The sequence below is a fragment of the Pituophis catenifer genome, unplaced genomic scaffold, assembly GCF_029215685.1.
Source record: "Pituophis catenifer annectens isolate HBS135680 unplaced genomic scaffold, rPitCat1.0.hap2 SCAF_7, whole genome shotgun sequence".
Classification (NCBI taxonomy): domain Eukaryota; kingdom Metazoa; phylum Chordata; class Lepidosauria; order Squamata; family Colubridae; genus Pituophis; species Pituophis catenifer.
In genome coordinates, this window is record NW_027256887.1 from 70,201,108 (window position 1) to 70,216,474 (window position 15,367).

General features: G+C 39.3%; 1 protein-coding gene across 1 annotated transcript in view; it reads left to right on the forward strand.

The window, feature by feature from the left end:
* ATP6V0A4 (ATPase H+ transporting V0 subunit a4) overlaps positions 1 to 15,367 on the forward strand; it is a 38,295-nt gene continuing 22,928 nt past the window's right edge. The window contains exons 1-8 of the mRNA XM_070947764.1: positions 1 to 117; positions 3,593 to 3,671; positions 6,382 to 6,476; positions 7,509 to 7,634; positions 9,037 to 9,131; positions 10,336 to 10,462; positions 10,604 to 10,686; positions 14,940 to 15,033. Coding sequence (XP_070803865.1) covers positions 1 to 117; positions 3,593 to 3,671; positions 6,382 to 6,476; positions 7,509 to 7,634; positions 9,037 to 9,131; positions 10,336 to 10,462; positions 10,604 to 10,686; positions 14,940 to 15,033 — 816 coding nt within the window. The remainder of the gene's footprint in view (positions 118 to 3,592; positions 3,672 to 6,381; positions 6,477 to 7,508; positions 7,635 to 9,036; positions 9,132 to 10,335; positions 10,463 to 10,603; positions 10,687 to 14,939; positions 15,034 to 15,367) is intronic.

Consider the following 15,367-nt stretch of genomic DNA (forward strand, 5'->3'; position numbering starts at 1 on the left):
ATGGCATCCATGTTTCGGAGTGAAGAGATGTGTCTGAGGCAACTTTTTCTTCAGGTGGAGTCTGCCTATTGCTGTGTTGCAGAACTTGGAGAGCTGGGTTTGGTCCAGTTCAGAGATGTGAGTAGACACTAAAAGTAACCCAGCCTGTACTTCTCAGTACCCATAGAAAGGAGGGGAATGTCATCTCCGAGCTCCCCCCGGACATATGGAGGATCCCGGATCTGCGCACCTTCCGTCGCGCGCTCAAGACTTTCTTATTTCATCAAGCTGGCCTGGCCTAAATCTTTTCCCCTTTTAAATGTAAATTTTAATTTGTTTTTAAATTATTGGGTATTTTAAATTTGTCTCAGCCAAATTATTTAATTCATTTTTATTCTATTTTAAATTTTTGTATTTATGTGTTTTATTCTGTGGCTGTTTACCGCCCTGAGTCCTTCAGGAGTAGGGCGGTATATAAATCCAATAAAATCAAAATAAAATCAAATCTACAGCAGCAAGAACGGGGATATTGTAGAGTTTGAAGATGCTAGACTAGATCTAGGGAGATCCCTTTGGACCGGAAATGGGACAAATTGCCACAGCCAACTTCCTGTGGCTAACTCGCCACAGCCAACTCACTGCTGCGGGACAATTTAATAATTCTATTTAATTATTTAAAATAAATAAAAACTATTTTTATTTTTGCCATTCACATTTCAGCCTGTCCCTCCTTTTTCATCCTTTCTTTAATGATTCTATTTCCCCATTTCTTTAGAATTAGTGTAACTCACTAATACTCACAGCAGTGAGTTTTCCTATGGCAAGATGGCCATAGAAATTTGCCCTGCCGTGAGTTGGCTGTGAAAAGTTGTCTGTGGCAAGTTAGCCATGGCGAGTAGGCCGTGGTGAACTGTCATAGACCCTGTTGAAATCTGCCCTCAATTAGTCACTGTTTCTCAGTGCAGTTTGGCTCCCCAAAATAAATTGAAACCCTCTGGTAAACTGCCTTGAGCACAGAAAAAGGCATGGTATAAATTTAATACACAAGAATGACAGGAACTGCAACGTTTCTTGAGGGGAAGAAAAAGAGGGGAAGAGAAAGTAGCATTAGAAAAGAAAAAGGAATATTCCAGAGGGAATTATTAACCCCACCCACTTTGGGTCTACGTGTTCTGCTACTGTTGGCATGAAATACCCAACAATTTATTTGTAAGGGAATATGGTTCTTGATAAAATGAAATGGTGACCTTTGCTTGCGTAATATGCTCTACTCTTGGGAGGTGAAAATGCATCATCTTGAATATTTTATAACCTTGCATAGCAGAATGCTGAGTCGAAAGATCAGTAATGACAAGCAAGTTGAGTTTCTGGGAAATTCCTTTATTGCTGATTTTTCTTAAAGTGGGGGGGAATCTTCAAATGTTTAGATGATAAAACGATCTTTCTTAAACTACAACTCTGAAGTCACTAAGAATAAGAAGAATGGGAATGGTATAGTCTTTAAAACCAATTTTTAAAAAAAAAATTACAAAAAGATGTGCTTTTCAGAATTCTTCTCTGCATTAATGCACTACACAAACAAAAAACAAACCAATGCAAAATAAGGCTAGGAAGAAAGTGTTTGTGTTATAGAACATGACATGTAGTGTAGAATATTGGTAAATTGTTGATTTAGGATGCTTTTCATGGACTGTTCATTAAGTTTGCACTTAGCGCTGTTGTGTTAGCTTTGTTTTCAGCATGACTCCCTTGAAAGAAGGAAAAATAGTAAATAGTAATTTAAACAGACACTATCAAGTCAGGACCAGTTTCAGTGACTCTACCATCTTGGCCTGACCCAAATGATAACCACTGGCTGGCTCTTGCAAGGATATTTCCCTGATACCTTCCAAGTTCCGACTATCTGCTTTATTCTTTGTCTCTCCATTTTTATACTTCTCTCAACCTTGCCAAGCATAGTCTCTTCTAATTGATTGTTTGCTTACATCACCTATTTTAAGTGTCTGAATTTCTGCTTACCAATCTTTGCCTCAAGGGACCAATTGTCCAGGACCAATTGATTCATTCTTCTTGCTGTTCATGGTACTTTTAATAACAGTTTCCTTCTCTCATGTATTCTTTCTCAATACCCAACATTCGCAGTTTAACACAGGAAAACAATTGCTTTTATTATTCTGATTATTATTCTTTTTATCTGAGAAATATGCTCATTCTGCATTATCTTTCCTAAGACAGTTATTATTTTCCTCCCTGGGATAAATCTCTTTATTTCTTTATCGATCTTGATTCAAAAAAAAAAATAAAGTTATTCACCATCTTGATTACTTTGCTCTTCAGTTGTGCTTCCACGAGGGATATTAGCTGGTATCTTTTTTTTTTAAATTTAACATCGTTTTTTCACTTCCTCCTTTTAAACTGAGCTTTGCTAGTGGAGCCATTCCACTCTTGTCATTCTTGAAGTACATTTGCTAATCCATTAAAAAGATCTAAAGATCATATGCCTTCTTAGCTCAACTCTTTTCTGAATCACTCTGTTTCTCCAAGCTCAGTTCTTAGTAACTTGTTTATTGTAAATATTTCTCAGAAGAATCAAATGTTCTGCATACCCATTCAGCATTTAATTAGGAAACTCAGCATTATTAAATTATATTTTGTTTAGCAACAGGCCTGTTAAGTTCCACCCTTTGTACCTTATGATTCTTGATGAACGTATCTTTTATTTTATGTACACTGAGAGCATATGCACCAAGACAAACTCCTTGTGTGTCCAATCACACTTAGCCAATAAAATATTCTATTCTGTTCTGTTCTATTCTATTCTATTCTATTCTATTCTATTCTATTCTATTCTATTCTATTCTATTCTATTCCATTCCATTCCATTCCATTCCATTCCATTCCACTCCACTCCACTCCACTCCACTCCACTCCACTCCACTCCATTCCATTCCATTCCATTCCATTCCATTCCATTCTATTCTATTCTATTCTATTCTATTTAAATTCTTTTCGTAAAAGTCTAAGCGCTACCTATGTAGAAAGCCAAACATCACATTTTTCACCCTATTTATAAATAATGGATTTAAGGGAACCTTTGTTTGTGGTCTACAATGCGGGCAAATATATTACATGAGAAAAATATATGAATGACCTACAAAATTATGAATGTGAAACTATCTGTATTTATAATCTTTAAAACCAATTTTTAAAAATAATCAGTTTAAACTATCATTTGCCAGCTCTGTAGGCCTTTTCTTAAAGAGAAGTTCTTCACCTACCTTCTGGTTGCACAATATTAGTTATGATATTCTCCATAGTAATACATTAGTTTGAAGAAATAAGTTTACATTGATCTGCTAGTGGAGATGTCCAGTTGAATTCTTTGATATGCACTTCCACTAAATTTTCATGACTTCAGTTTTCTTTATTTTCATGTTATCTGATGTTTTAGAATAATAATTTCTAGAGTTCTTAGCCATCAGCCTGGATGGATGGGTGGGTAGGTGGATGATAGATAGATAGATAGATAGATAGATAGATAGATAGATAGATAGATAGATAGATAATATTGCTAATTTGGCTAATCTTTTATTTTTATATGAATTTTCTTTAGTTGAATGCAAATGTGAACAACTTTCAAAGAAGGTTTGTGAATGAAGTTAGAAGATGTGAATCCTTAGAAAGGGTCCTTCGTAAGTAGCTTTTAGTTTATTGAAAAATTAAATGTATAAGGCAAGAGAGCTATGCTGGGGCATGCAGAAGATCTGGTTGTTACCCAATATGATGATGGGAATTAATAATCCTGATGAAAGCCACAATTACAACTATATGGAATATAATTATAATGTCACTCGGGTGGTTGTTTTTTTTTTTTTTATATACATATGAGGATATTCATTACTGATGGGGGCAGATGATGATGGAGGATTTTGAACAAACTGTTGCACCAGGAAGCTATGTTACCCCAATATGGATGATGGATTCAACAATCCAGTGGAAAGATATCAAAGAAGATATTATATGGATTATAAATTTAAAGTTATTGATTTTTTTTATATAACGGAATATATTTTTTTTAGCAGGGTGGGCAGTGGTTTAAAGATTGTGCATGGCAATTTTGTAGGAAAGTGGGTGGAGATAGGTTAGTTTACTGATTGTTTAGTTTAAGAAAAGGGATGTTTAAGTGATATATTTAGGGGAGTGGAGAAAATGGATAGAGTTGAATAAATGTTAAATTAGCATTTATGGGGAAGGCTGCTTTGAAATGTTATATTAATATACACAAAAGATTAAATGTTAAAGTAGGATTTATTATATAGTTTTAAAGTGGAAGGTTGTTTTGAAATGTTGTATATAAAAGTATGGGGGAGGAGAAAAAGGGCAGATTATTACTAAATTGGGAGTTATAATAATATTATGTTAAATTAGAAGTTTTCATACAATGTTATAGATGAATGTTTTTTTTGAAATGTATGGTAAAAGGGGGAAGTAATAATATTAATAATATTATTAGTAAGTAAGGGTCAGTATTTAGAGGAGGGAGTAAGGGGATGGTAAAATATTATATAATCTGTTATGAATTAGGTTTTTGTTGTGAAGAAGTCTCGGGGGGATGGGTGGTGAGGGAGGGTTAGGGAGGAGGGGGGGAGAAAAATGGGGGGAAAATTTGTATTTGAAAACTTTTTCAATAAAAAAAAGAAAAGAAAAATTAAATGTATTGAGAACTGTTCTTAGTCCAACAATCTCTAGAATGCTTTAGCTCACAAAAACAGCAATTATTAGCACTTTTTGATTAAGCATTTTAAAAGTCCCCAGAAATTGAGCAAAAAGTGGAAATAAGGTACAGTATTAATTGGAAGGGAGGCACTGTTTGCTGCAAATCACTGTAGACCGGGGATCCCCAACCTCCATCAGTCCATGGCCTGCCAGGAACCAGGCCGCGCAAGTGAATGGAACCAGACTGTGAGTGAAACTATGCCACCCCTCCAGTCCATGGAAAAACCATCCTCCACAGAACTGGTCCCTGGTGCCCAAAGGTTTGGGGGCAGCAGCTGTGGACCATGCCCAAGTGAGTAGAAAATCCCAAAGGCAGAGTTCAGATTCCTAAAAATGTATTGCAGTAAAACCTTTTGCTGCAGATCTTGTGGAATCTGCTGTTCAGTGCCGACACTAAGGCTTAGTTGCCTAAATAAACTTTGCTTAGAAAAAGTTGCCTCCTATGGGTTAACATTCAAGGATGTCCCAAAGGTGCTTTTTCATTCAAGGATGTAGTTACATAATCCACATGGGGCAATTATCTATGTATGAGTAAGGAGGAAAGTTTAAAAATGCAATTAGCTTTCTTGGGAACCCTCTTCGTAAACCCTTCGCCACCATTCTTCCCAGACCATTTTTGTTTTTGAAAAAGTTTTGTGATTTTCTGTAGATCCTTGGCAAACTAAGCAATAAAAACAAATATGTTCAACTTTCCATAGGTTTAGCCTACCTGTTTTTTATAAGAGATGTCTTCTGCCTTGTAAAAATGAAAATATTTCCTTGTGTTTCTTCCAGTGATGCCATTATAGAATAGAATAGAATTCAATTCAATTCAATTCAATTCTTTATTGGCCAAGTGTGATTGGACATACAAGGAATTTGTCTTTGGTGCATATGCTCTCAGTGTACATAAAAAGAAAAGATACATTCGTCAAGAATCATAAGGTACAACACTTAATGATAGTCATAGGGCACAAATAAACAATCAAATCATACTAGGAAACAATCAATATAAACCGTAAGGATACAAGCAACAAAGTTACAGTCATACAGTCATAAGTGGGAGGAGATGGGTGATAGGAATGATGAGAAGATTAATAGTAGTGCAGACTTAGTGAATACTTTGACAGTGTTGAGGGAATTACCGTGTTTCCCCGAAAATAAGACCCTGTCTTATATTTTTTTGAACCCTGAAATAAGAGCTTGGCCTTATTGCCATGCACTCAAAATCCTGATCAGGCTTATTATCAGGGGATGTCTTATGTTGGGGGAAACAGGGTATTTGTTTAGCAGGGTGATAGTGTTCGGGAAAAAACTGTTCTTGTGTCGAGTTGTTCTGGTGTAAAGTGCTCTATAGCATCATTTTGAGGGTAGGAGTTGAGTTATACCATTGCCAATTAAGAAAACCAGAGATTTACCACTCACAGCCTGGTTGCGCCAGTGATTAATGCAGAGGATATCTCTTTAATGTGACACAATTTTTGACTCCATTTATTAAAGAGGTGAAAAGTTAAGCCTATATCTATATTCATACAAAATCCTTAATCACCGAAGTTACAACTAACCAAGTTTCATATGGTGTGGAAAAGGCAGCAGAGTGTGTTTTGTGAACTTAGCCAGTGTGTTTCCATTTGTTTTTCCTCCCAGGTTTTCTGGAAAGTGAGATGGGGGAGGAGATCCTGCCTGTCATATATGGGAAATATCCAGACACTCCACCACCACGAGAAATGATTGACTTAGAGGTAGGTTTTGCATGTTTCTGGTTAGAGAAGCATAATAGACAGTTGCGTTGAGCCAGCAAGAGACGACAATCCAAAATAACATTAAGTCAAGATCTTTATAACACAGAGAATTGTTTGTTTGATATAGAAAGTTTATAAATGCAACCACTTATTTAATTTTGTCGTTCCTAATTGTAGCTCTGGCTTTATCATGTTTTATCATTCTTAGGCCTACTACTTTTTCTTTTTTAAAAAAAAATATTTCATTTTACTATTCTATTGTTATTTCATGGTATGCTCTACATTATGATTACAAAAATAGTTATGTACTTACGGTTCTCATCTTCTCCAGCCATGCTGCAAATTATGATACCAATAATCCAATATATTGTGAAGGCACAGATTGGGGGATTGCTGTAACTAATATTTAAACCTGGGAGGGTAGGAATTGGGCAATCTAGTACTTCTTTCTCAGTCTTAAAAGCTAAGCAGGGTTGCATTTAATTGGTGCTAGATAGAAGTCCTCAGGAATACCAGAATTATAGGCTAACCAGGGAAGGTATAAACACTTCTGGAAAAAAAAAACCAATGTCAATGAAGTAACAAGAAATCACCATTGATTCAAATGAATATTTTCTTTTTTTTTCTGTTAGTCTAAACAGACTATGATCAGAAGGGTTAATGGTTAAAGTTGAATGAAGAACAAAAAGTAGAATGAGTTGGAAGCTTAGTGCTTAACTAGCAGAGCTGTAAAAAAATACACGTTAGAATCCCTCATTGTTTTACCTAATGTAGACAGAAGAAGATTTGTTGGATTTCCTGTTAGTTATTTTGCTATCTCCACTTAATTTGTGTCATTTGTGAATCATTCATACCCAGAAGTAGGGCTGAGATGTTAATATTCACTGCAAAATTGCCTAACATGCTGAGATGCATTTCGAAATGTTTGCTGTATAATAATCCATCTTTAGAGTAATCTATTTTGTCAGCAGTGAAGTGTGTGACAGAATGATTGGACATACAGTACTTCTGTTTCTCTCCGGCTATAAACAGGCTGTCTTGGAGAAACTGGAAGGTGAGTTGGAAGAAGCCAACCAGAACCTGCAGGCATTGAAGCAGAACTTTCTAGAACTCACTGAACTTAAACATCTCCTGAAGAAAACCCAAGACTTCTTTGAGGTGACCCAATTTTTGAATGCATTCTTGTCATTTGGGTTTAGCTCAACCATCTGAGAGAATCTGGGTTTAGCTCAACCATCTGAGAGACAAACTGTGGGCATTACCATATTTGCAACCTTGAACATCTTGACGCTGTTGTCCCTTCTGTCATTGAACAAAACCACACAAATGCGTGCTTAGTTAAACAATATTTTCCCTTTCTCCCCACCCCTGGGTGATCACACTGTCCAATTATGAGATGTCCTTTTGTTATGAGAATAGTCCATCTCTTTCTCAAGGGCCTCCAGTGGTGACCTTGATGGTTGCCAGGCTTTCACAGTCGACGCACACATTCTCAGGATTCTATACCCCCTCCCCTCCCCTGGGCAAGTTGAAAAGTGTTAAATTTGAAAGAAGCAAAGCAGTTGAATCTTGACAGAATTAACAGAATCTTGCAAGTCTGAAAGTATATCTCTCCCCTCTTACCTTTATGGTCTAAGAAACTAGAGAGGGTCCCTACTGAAACATTTGCCATTCTATGTTCCATCTATGGGCTAAGCTTCCTTGTATTTGACTGTTGCCCTGACTGCAGCTCTTTCCTTGTCTCCCAAGGTCATTCCCATATACTAGTGATGGCTAACTTTTTCTGGACCGAATGCCCAAAGTGTGCGTTAACCCGAATCCCCAAAATGCAATGCATGTGCGCCCCTTGTGCATGCCCCCTGCGCATGCGCATATGCCCCCCGTGCATGCATGGCAGAGACCTGATGGCTAGCTGGCCGGTGGGAGGCGTGCGCACATGCGCAGCGGAGCTGAACTGGGGCAACAGCTCGCATGCCCACAGGGAGGGCGCTGCATGCCACCTGTGTGTGCCACAGGTTCACCATCATGGACATGTACCATTACATTAGCTCCAACAATGATTCTGGGAATTCTTACTGATCTACCCAAGTGTCAGCCAAGGATGGCTATGTATTGCTGTGCCAGCCCTCCCTGGTAGACCAGGTTAGGAAACCAACTCTTCTGGAATATTAGAGCTTACTTTTGGAAGTAACGGAGCCTGGTAAAAATAGGCTGTACCTCCTTTTCTTGAGCCTGCCCAAGTCTCTTTCTAACATTATCTTGCTTCCCTGAAAATAAGGCATGTTTCCATCTTCTCTGATGATGTAATTGTTCTTGCTTATTTCCAGTGTTATCTCCCAGCTGGTTATGCCTCCATATGTCCTTCCCCAACACAGTGGCCTTCAGAAGCTCTGGATGTAAGCTTCTGTTCATCCGCTCGTTAGCCTCTAATATTGCTGTAGTATCTAGAGGATGCTAGGATAGTGAAAGTTGTCCTAAAACCCCAATAAATAATAAAGAGGTCTTGGACTGGCTGAGTTTTGGAACAGGATTTTAAATTAAGCCTTTCTCCTGCTTTCAGACTGAGACTAATTTGCCTGATGATTTCTTCAATGAAGATACTTCAGGACTATTGGAATTAAGAAGCACTCCTGCAGCAGTGGCTGCGAAACTGGGGTAAGTATTGTTTCTCTTGTATTGTATCCACCATATTTATATCTTAGTCATATAGCCCATAGTTCAAGTATCTCACTGAAGTGAACGTACTTCCTCCTGGCTGAATGTAGTTGACGGAGAAGAAAATTCTCCATTTAGCCTATTTATTTATTTATCAATATTTTCCTTTTCTCCCGGAGCTGGGCTGAAGAGGCCTCCATGAGGCAGCAAATGATGCAATGAGGATCATATCATTGTAATATAAGAAATATATGAAATATATTTCATATAAGAAATATATGAAAGTGGCTGAGGTTATGTCGTGATGCTGATTTCATCATTGTGCTGAAAGCCTTCAGTCCTATAGCTCCTTCTATAGAAATGGCCATCTCTGCTTGGTACCCAAGCCTTTCTAACCACACCACTAAATTCCAAAGTGCTATCATTTTGAGACCAAAAAAAAATGAGAAATGCATATAGAATAACCCTTACATAGGCTTAGTTTAAAAAAAATATGGGGGAACACCGCAACTTCTTCCCCACAAAATATTTATTAATATCTAAAACCTGACCCACTTACACATGTGAAGCTAAAGTTAACCCTGTCCTACTACTGCACGGATGTCAAACTCAATTTCATTGAGGGCTGCATCAGGGCTGTGGTTGACCTCGGGACCAGGGGGGCATGGTTGACTGGGTGGGCGTGGCCAACTGGGTGGGCGTGGCCACCTTGACGCCACTCCCCAAACTGCTGGCATGTTTTCTCTTCTCAGTGGGTAGACCGGGCCGAAGCTACATTGGCCTGATCTTTCTTCTTCGCACTGGGTAGACCAAAATGGCCCTGCGGGCCAGATCCAACCACATTGCGGGCCAGATGTGGGCCGTGGGCCTTGAGTTTGACACCCCTGTACTACTGCATCTCTGTCCTACTAATGTGACCATCACTCAATTGTAAAGTTCCTCAGAGCATGCCATCCTTTTGCTCCCAAAATTTTCCCATTCTGTTTTAGGATATTTCATGCTATTTAAGAATGCTGGGAGTTATCAGTCAGTCAGTCATTTTATTTATATTAATAAAATAATCCCAGCGCATGCAGAAGGTGCCTTGGTGAAGAAGGCCAATCCAGGAACTGGTAGTAGGATGACAATTGGTATAATTCAATAAACTAATTACTTCTACAAGAGTATATTATACAGGGTATTATGTTTGTTTTGCATTCCATAGATTCATAGCTGGTGTGATTAAAAGAGAGAGGCTGGTGACTTTTGAACGTTTGCTGTGGAGAGCCTGCAGGGGAAACATCTACCTGAAGTTCAGTGAAATGGATACACCCTTGGAAGATCCTGTCACTGTAGGTACCGATAGGTTTTTAATTTTGTTGCCTCAGATCTTTTACCTGGGATATAATGCTAGGAAATTGCTGGGATTGTATTTGGTTGCCTCTGTGATTATTTTGAAACGGTTTCTCCTTAAATCATATTTCCTTTCCCAGAAAGAAGAGATGAAAAAGAATGTATTCATCATCTTCTATCAAGGGGAACAGCTGAGACAGAAAATCAAGAAGATTTGTGAAGGGTGAGAAAGAGCATTTTGACTGTAACTGAAATTAATGAATCTTGAGTTGGTCAATTAATGAAACTTGAATTGGCTTTCAGATTGATCTCAGTGGGATTTTAATGCCCACTGTTTTGTCTTGCCTTAGACAAGACCCAGCCTGGAAAATTCAAAGTGTAATTAAGTCCAGAGTTGGAACATGCTGATACAATCCAGGTTGGCTGTGTGAGTTCTAAATCTTTATTCACAACTATCTGATAGAGAGATTATCGCTATCACAATCGCTTCTAGTTCTGTAGCTGAAATTGATATTGAACATGTCGTCCCAAAGGTGCTTTTTCAAGAGGCACTTGGATTTTCTTTGTTTTTCCTTGAAGACGTTTCACTTCTCATCCAAGAAGCTTCCTCAGTTCTGACTGAGAATTTAGATAAGAAGCGTCGGAACTGAAGAAGCTCCTTGGATGAGAAGCGAAACATCTTCAAGGAAAAACAAAGATAGTCCAGATGCCTCTTGAAAAAGCACCTTTGGGTTAGCCATGACCTGGATGACTGAGAATCTCCATAGACATATTGAACATGCCCCATTGATTACAAATGTTTGGGGGTGAAAACAGCTCCTTAAAGAGCCAGCATGATATCATCCATGTCCAAATTGAAGATAGAGGTCCTCCGGGATTTACAGTATCTTAGAAAACTTGAAGCACCACATTTCTAAATCCAAACCAATTATTCACAGGTTTAGTGGGGTACAAAAAAAATTGTCTTTTTTGGCAAGGGGTGGGAAAAAGTGCAAAAATTCTGTTAAAGCATGTACAAGAAAACCCCATCTGCTGTTCAATATTCTTTGTCCTATAGAAATTCAAGATTTGAGATTACTGCTAATGTTTTTATCTCTTGTTTTTTTTTTTACTGCAAGTTGCTCTTAATTTTAACGCTAGAAAAAATTAATTAGTGTTAAATTTTACCTACCAGATTTATTAAGATTGGAAGCAGCGCAAAAGATAAGCATTTCCCTAAGCCATCTCTCTTTCAATTGAGGATGCTGAAACACTAATAGGCGTTCTCCAGAAGATTTTATCAATTTCAAAACTCTCCAGTGAATGGTTCGTGTGCTTTCCTAGATGAAGGTGTCATTAAAGTAAAAGTGACAGTCTGACAGGCAAAACCGGCATGCAAAAGAACTGTGAAAAGATCAAAGCTATCGGGCTGAAACCTTGTCTGTGTTGGGGAGAAGGGAGGGAATGTAGCTTGTGTGGGCTCTTTTAAAGAGAGAGATTTTTTCCAAGTACAATTTGAGAACTTAAAAGTTCAGTTTAAAATATGGGGTAAGCACCTAAAGCTTTTCCTAATGAAAAACTTAATTAATATGCTTCAGTTGACAGTTTGATTTGAATACATTAATGATAAATCCATGCCATGCTTGAAGCTGAAATAATATAGGCCAGTGGTGGCGAATTTTTTACTCACTGAGTGCTAAACAGGTGCGCTGCGCGTGCAACCGCACATTCTCCATATGCGTGCGGCTTTTGTGTGGCTCCCCCTGTGCGCTGCAGGCGCAATTGCACCATCTGTGCATTCACATGGTTTTTGCACGCACGCAAACGCCATCTATGCATGTGCACGCTGCGTGCAAGTACTCTCCTGCGCATGTGCAAATGCTCGCGCATGCGCGGGAGAGCTCCGAAGACCAGTTGGGTCCCCTGAATTGCGCGCATGTGCACCAGAGTTCTGAACACCAGCTGGGGTGTTGGGCAACATGCATGCGCAGCTGCAGGTGAGTTGGGCGACAGCTCGCGTGCCCGGAAAGATGGCTCTGTATGCCACCTTGGGCACGCGTGCCATAGGTTCGCCATCACAGATATAAGCATGGATAGCTGCATCAAGGTGGGGTGGAAGAAAAAGTATTGTGATGGTAACCCTACCACTGTTGTATGCAGATGTACAAAAGGAGAAAGGTTTACATGAGCCACGATAACACAATGGTTAGAATGCAGTATTGCAGGCTAATTCTGCTGACTGCCAGAGTTCGATTCTCACTGGCTCAAGGTTGACTCAGCCTTCCATCCTTCCAAGGTTGGTAAAATGAGGAGCCAGATTGTTGGGGACAATATGCTGTCTCTGTAAACCGCTTAGAGAGGGCTGCGAAGGGGTACATAAGTGCTATTGCTATTGTAATATTGTGCGCACCATCCTGCAAGTTTGATGGTGCCACTGACTGGATAGGTAGCACTTCCTTCTTGCAATGAAGCACTTTCCCTCCATGTTTAAGCTTTCCTAGTAATGGAAAGTCCAGGCATTCTATACAGCAGTGGAACAAATCAATTTGGCTATTAAAATAATCTACTCTAGAAATTACTGTATGTAAAAATATATCTTAAACTCCAGTGGTCTGTGCAGCCACTAGTGGCATTGTGATATTTCTGCCTTGCTCTCTCTCTCTGGCCCACAGTTCCTGAAAAATAATTAAAATATTCAGACCTTCTCTTTTGATACATGTTATGGGGGAAGGTCGACAGGCAGATGGAGCTGAAAGAGTAAATATTACCTTTTATCCCAGAACTTGACTTCACCAAGAGCAAAAGAGTAGCGTGGGAAGCTTCATCTGCCTGCTTGTGAGTAAAATATGCTCAGAACACATACATTCCAAAAGTATATACCATAGAAACCTGGTATATTTGTTCATTACAGATGAGAGACTAATAGGGTGGACAATTTGCAGGATCAATAAAAATGAAAAGTTTAGCAAAAAGCAAAGCATTTTATTGATTCTAATAACGCTCCCAATAGAATATCCCTCGTAGCCTGGGAGCAACACAGAGGAAGCCTTTTCCTGCATGTCAAGTAGATGAGTCTTTTTTATTATTATTATTTTTTATTATACATTTTTCTTTATTATACATCACGTTTCCGTTTCTGCAACAACAGTGTACTGTCTGTATCAAGTCTCTTTTAAATATAAAGGTAAAGGTAAAGGTTCCCCTCGCACGTATGTGCTAGTCCTTCCCGACTCTAGGGGGCGGTGCTCATCTCTGTTTCAAAGCCGAAGAGCCAGCGATGTCCAAAGATGTCTCCGTGGTCATGTGGCCGGCATGACTAAACGCCAAAGGCGCACGGAACGCTGTTACCTTCCCCCACCAAAGGTGGTCCCTATTTTTCTACTTGCATTTTTTACGTGCTTTCGAACTGCTAGGTTGGCAGAAGCTGGGACAAGTAATGGGAGCTCACTCTTTATGTGGCGCTAGGGATTCGAACCGCCGAACTGCCAACCTTTCAAGCGACAAGTTCAGAGTCTTAGCCACTGAGCCACCGCGTTCCCCTTTTAAGTATATATAGTATTATACACCCTGATTATAACAATTGTTCTCATAATTATACAATGTAGTCTCTTTTAAATATACATAATCTTGTACGTCTTGTATGACAGTTATTCTCATTGTTATACCATAACACTCTATACCTGTGATGGCAAACCTATGGCACACGTGCCACAGCTGGCATGCAGAGCCCTCTCTGCGGGCACGTGAGCCATCCCCAGCTCAGCTCTACCACGCATGCGCCTCCTGCTGGAGCAGCTGATTTTCAGGATGTGCGGGGCGCATGAGGAAGATGCACGCACATACGTGGGGGGGGGTCACACATGCAGGCGCAGGAGTGGGGGAGGTTGCGTGTGCATGCGTGGGGAGCATGGGGGGTTGTGCATGCATGCACGGGGGCGCATTGCATTATGGGTGCCGGCACGCACGCTTTTGGCACACAATGAGAAAAAGGTTAGCCATCACTGCTCTATACACTTGTCACTCTATATACTTTAATCTATAGTCAAGTACAGTCCAATGGTAATATTACTTATAGTATATAGGCTTATATATCTATATCTATATGTATTTATTTCTATTTTGTTAACCTTCTTTTGTTATTAAATTACTAATCTCTGCGCCTGTTATCTAAGGTAGATGAGTCTTTGAGAAGGATGACTCCAAAACCTTTCTCCTATTAAGAGCTTGATAAGCTCTTAATAGCCCTTAAGTCATTTAGCTAGTCAAGTCTTAAGCCATTCAAGATTTACTTTAAAAAGCAAATTTATCTTAAATTGTCCATTAAGCAGTTGGAAACCAGTGTAGAACTTTCATCGGAAAGCCTATGGGATCTGTGTACCTTGTACTGGTTAGCAATCTAGCTACTGCCTTTTTTAACAATTACAACTTCCATACCCTTATTGTAAAGTGCATTTCAGTGGACACAGTGGCTGGAACCAGGTATTGTTTCTTCATTAGGTTCCGTGCCACTGTATATCCCTGTCCCGAATCAGCTGGAGAACGCCGAGAAATGGCTGCTGGCGTGAACACAAGGATTGAAGATCTCAACACAGTAGGTAGTCTTTAGCCTTGCTTGGAGTAATATGTTTAGGTCAGCATGTGCCAATCCTTAACAGCTATTGGAGCTCTGGCAGAAGTGGACAGTATGTAGTTCAGATATGTGTCCTAGCATCCTTCCTACGGTGCCAGTCAGCAGGTAGTTGGGTCTAGAGACTACCCGTTGTGTTTCTTATAAGGCTTCAGAGCCACATCACTTAGGGCACTATGGGAGATTTAAATGGCAGCTGACAATAAAAATAAAACACCACTGTGGTTGCCATCAGGACTAATAGCAGGTAGAACAATAGGTGGGCATAGTGTGGAAGCTGCTGATATGGGATGGGAGT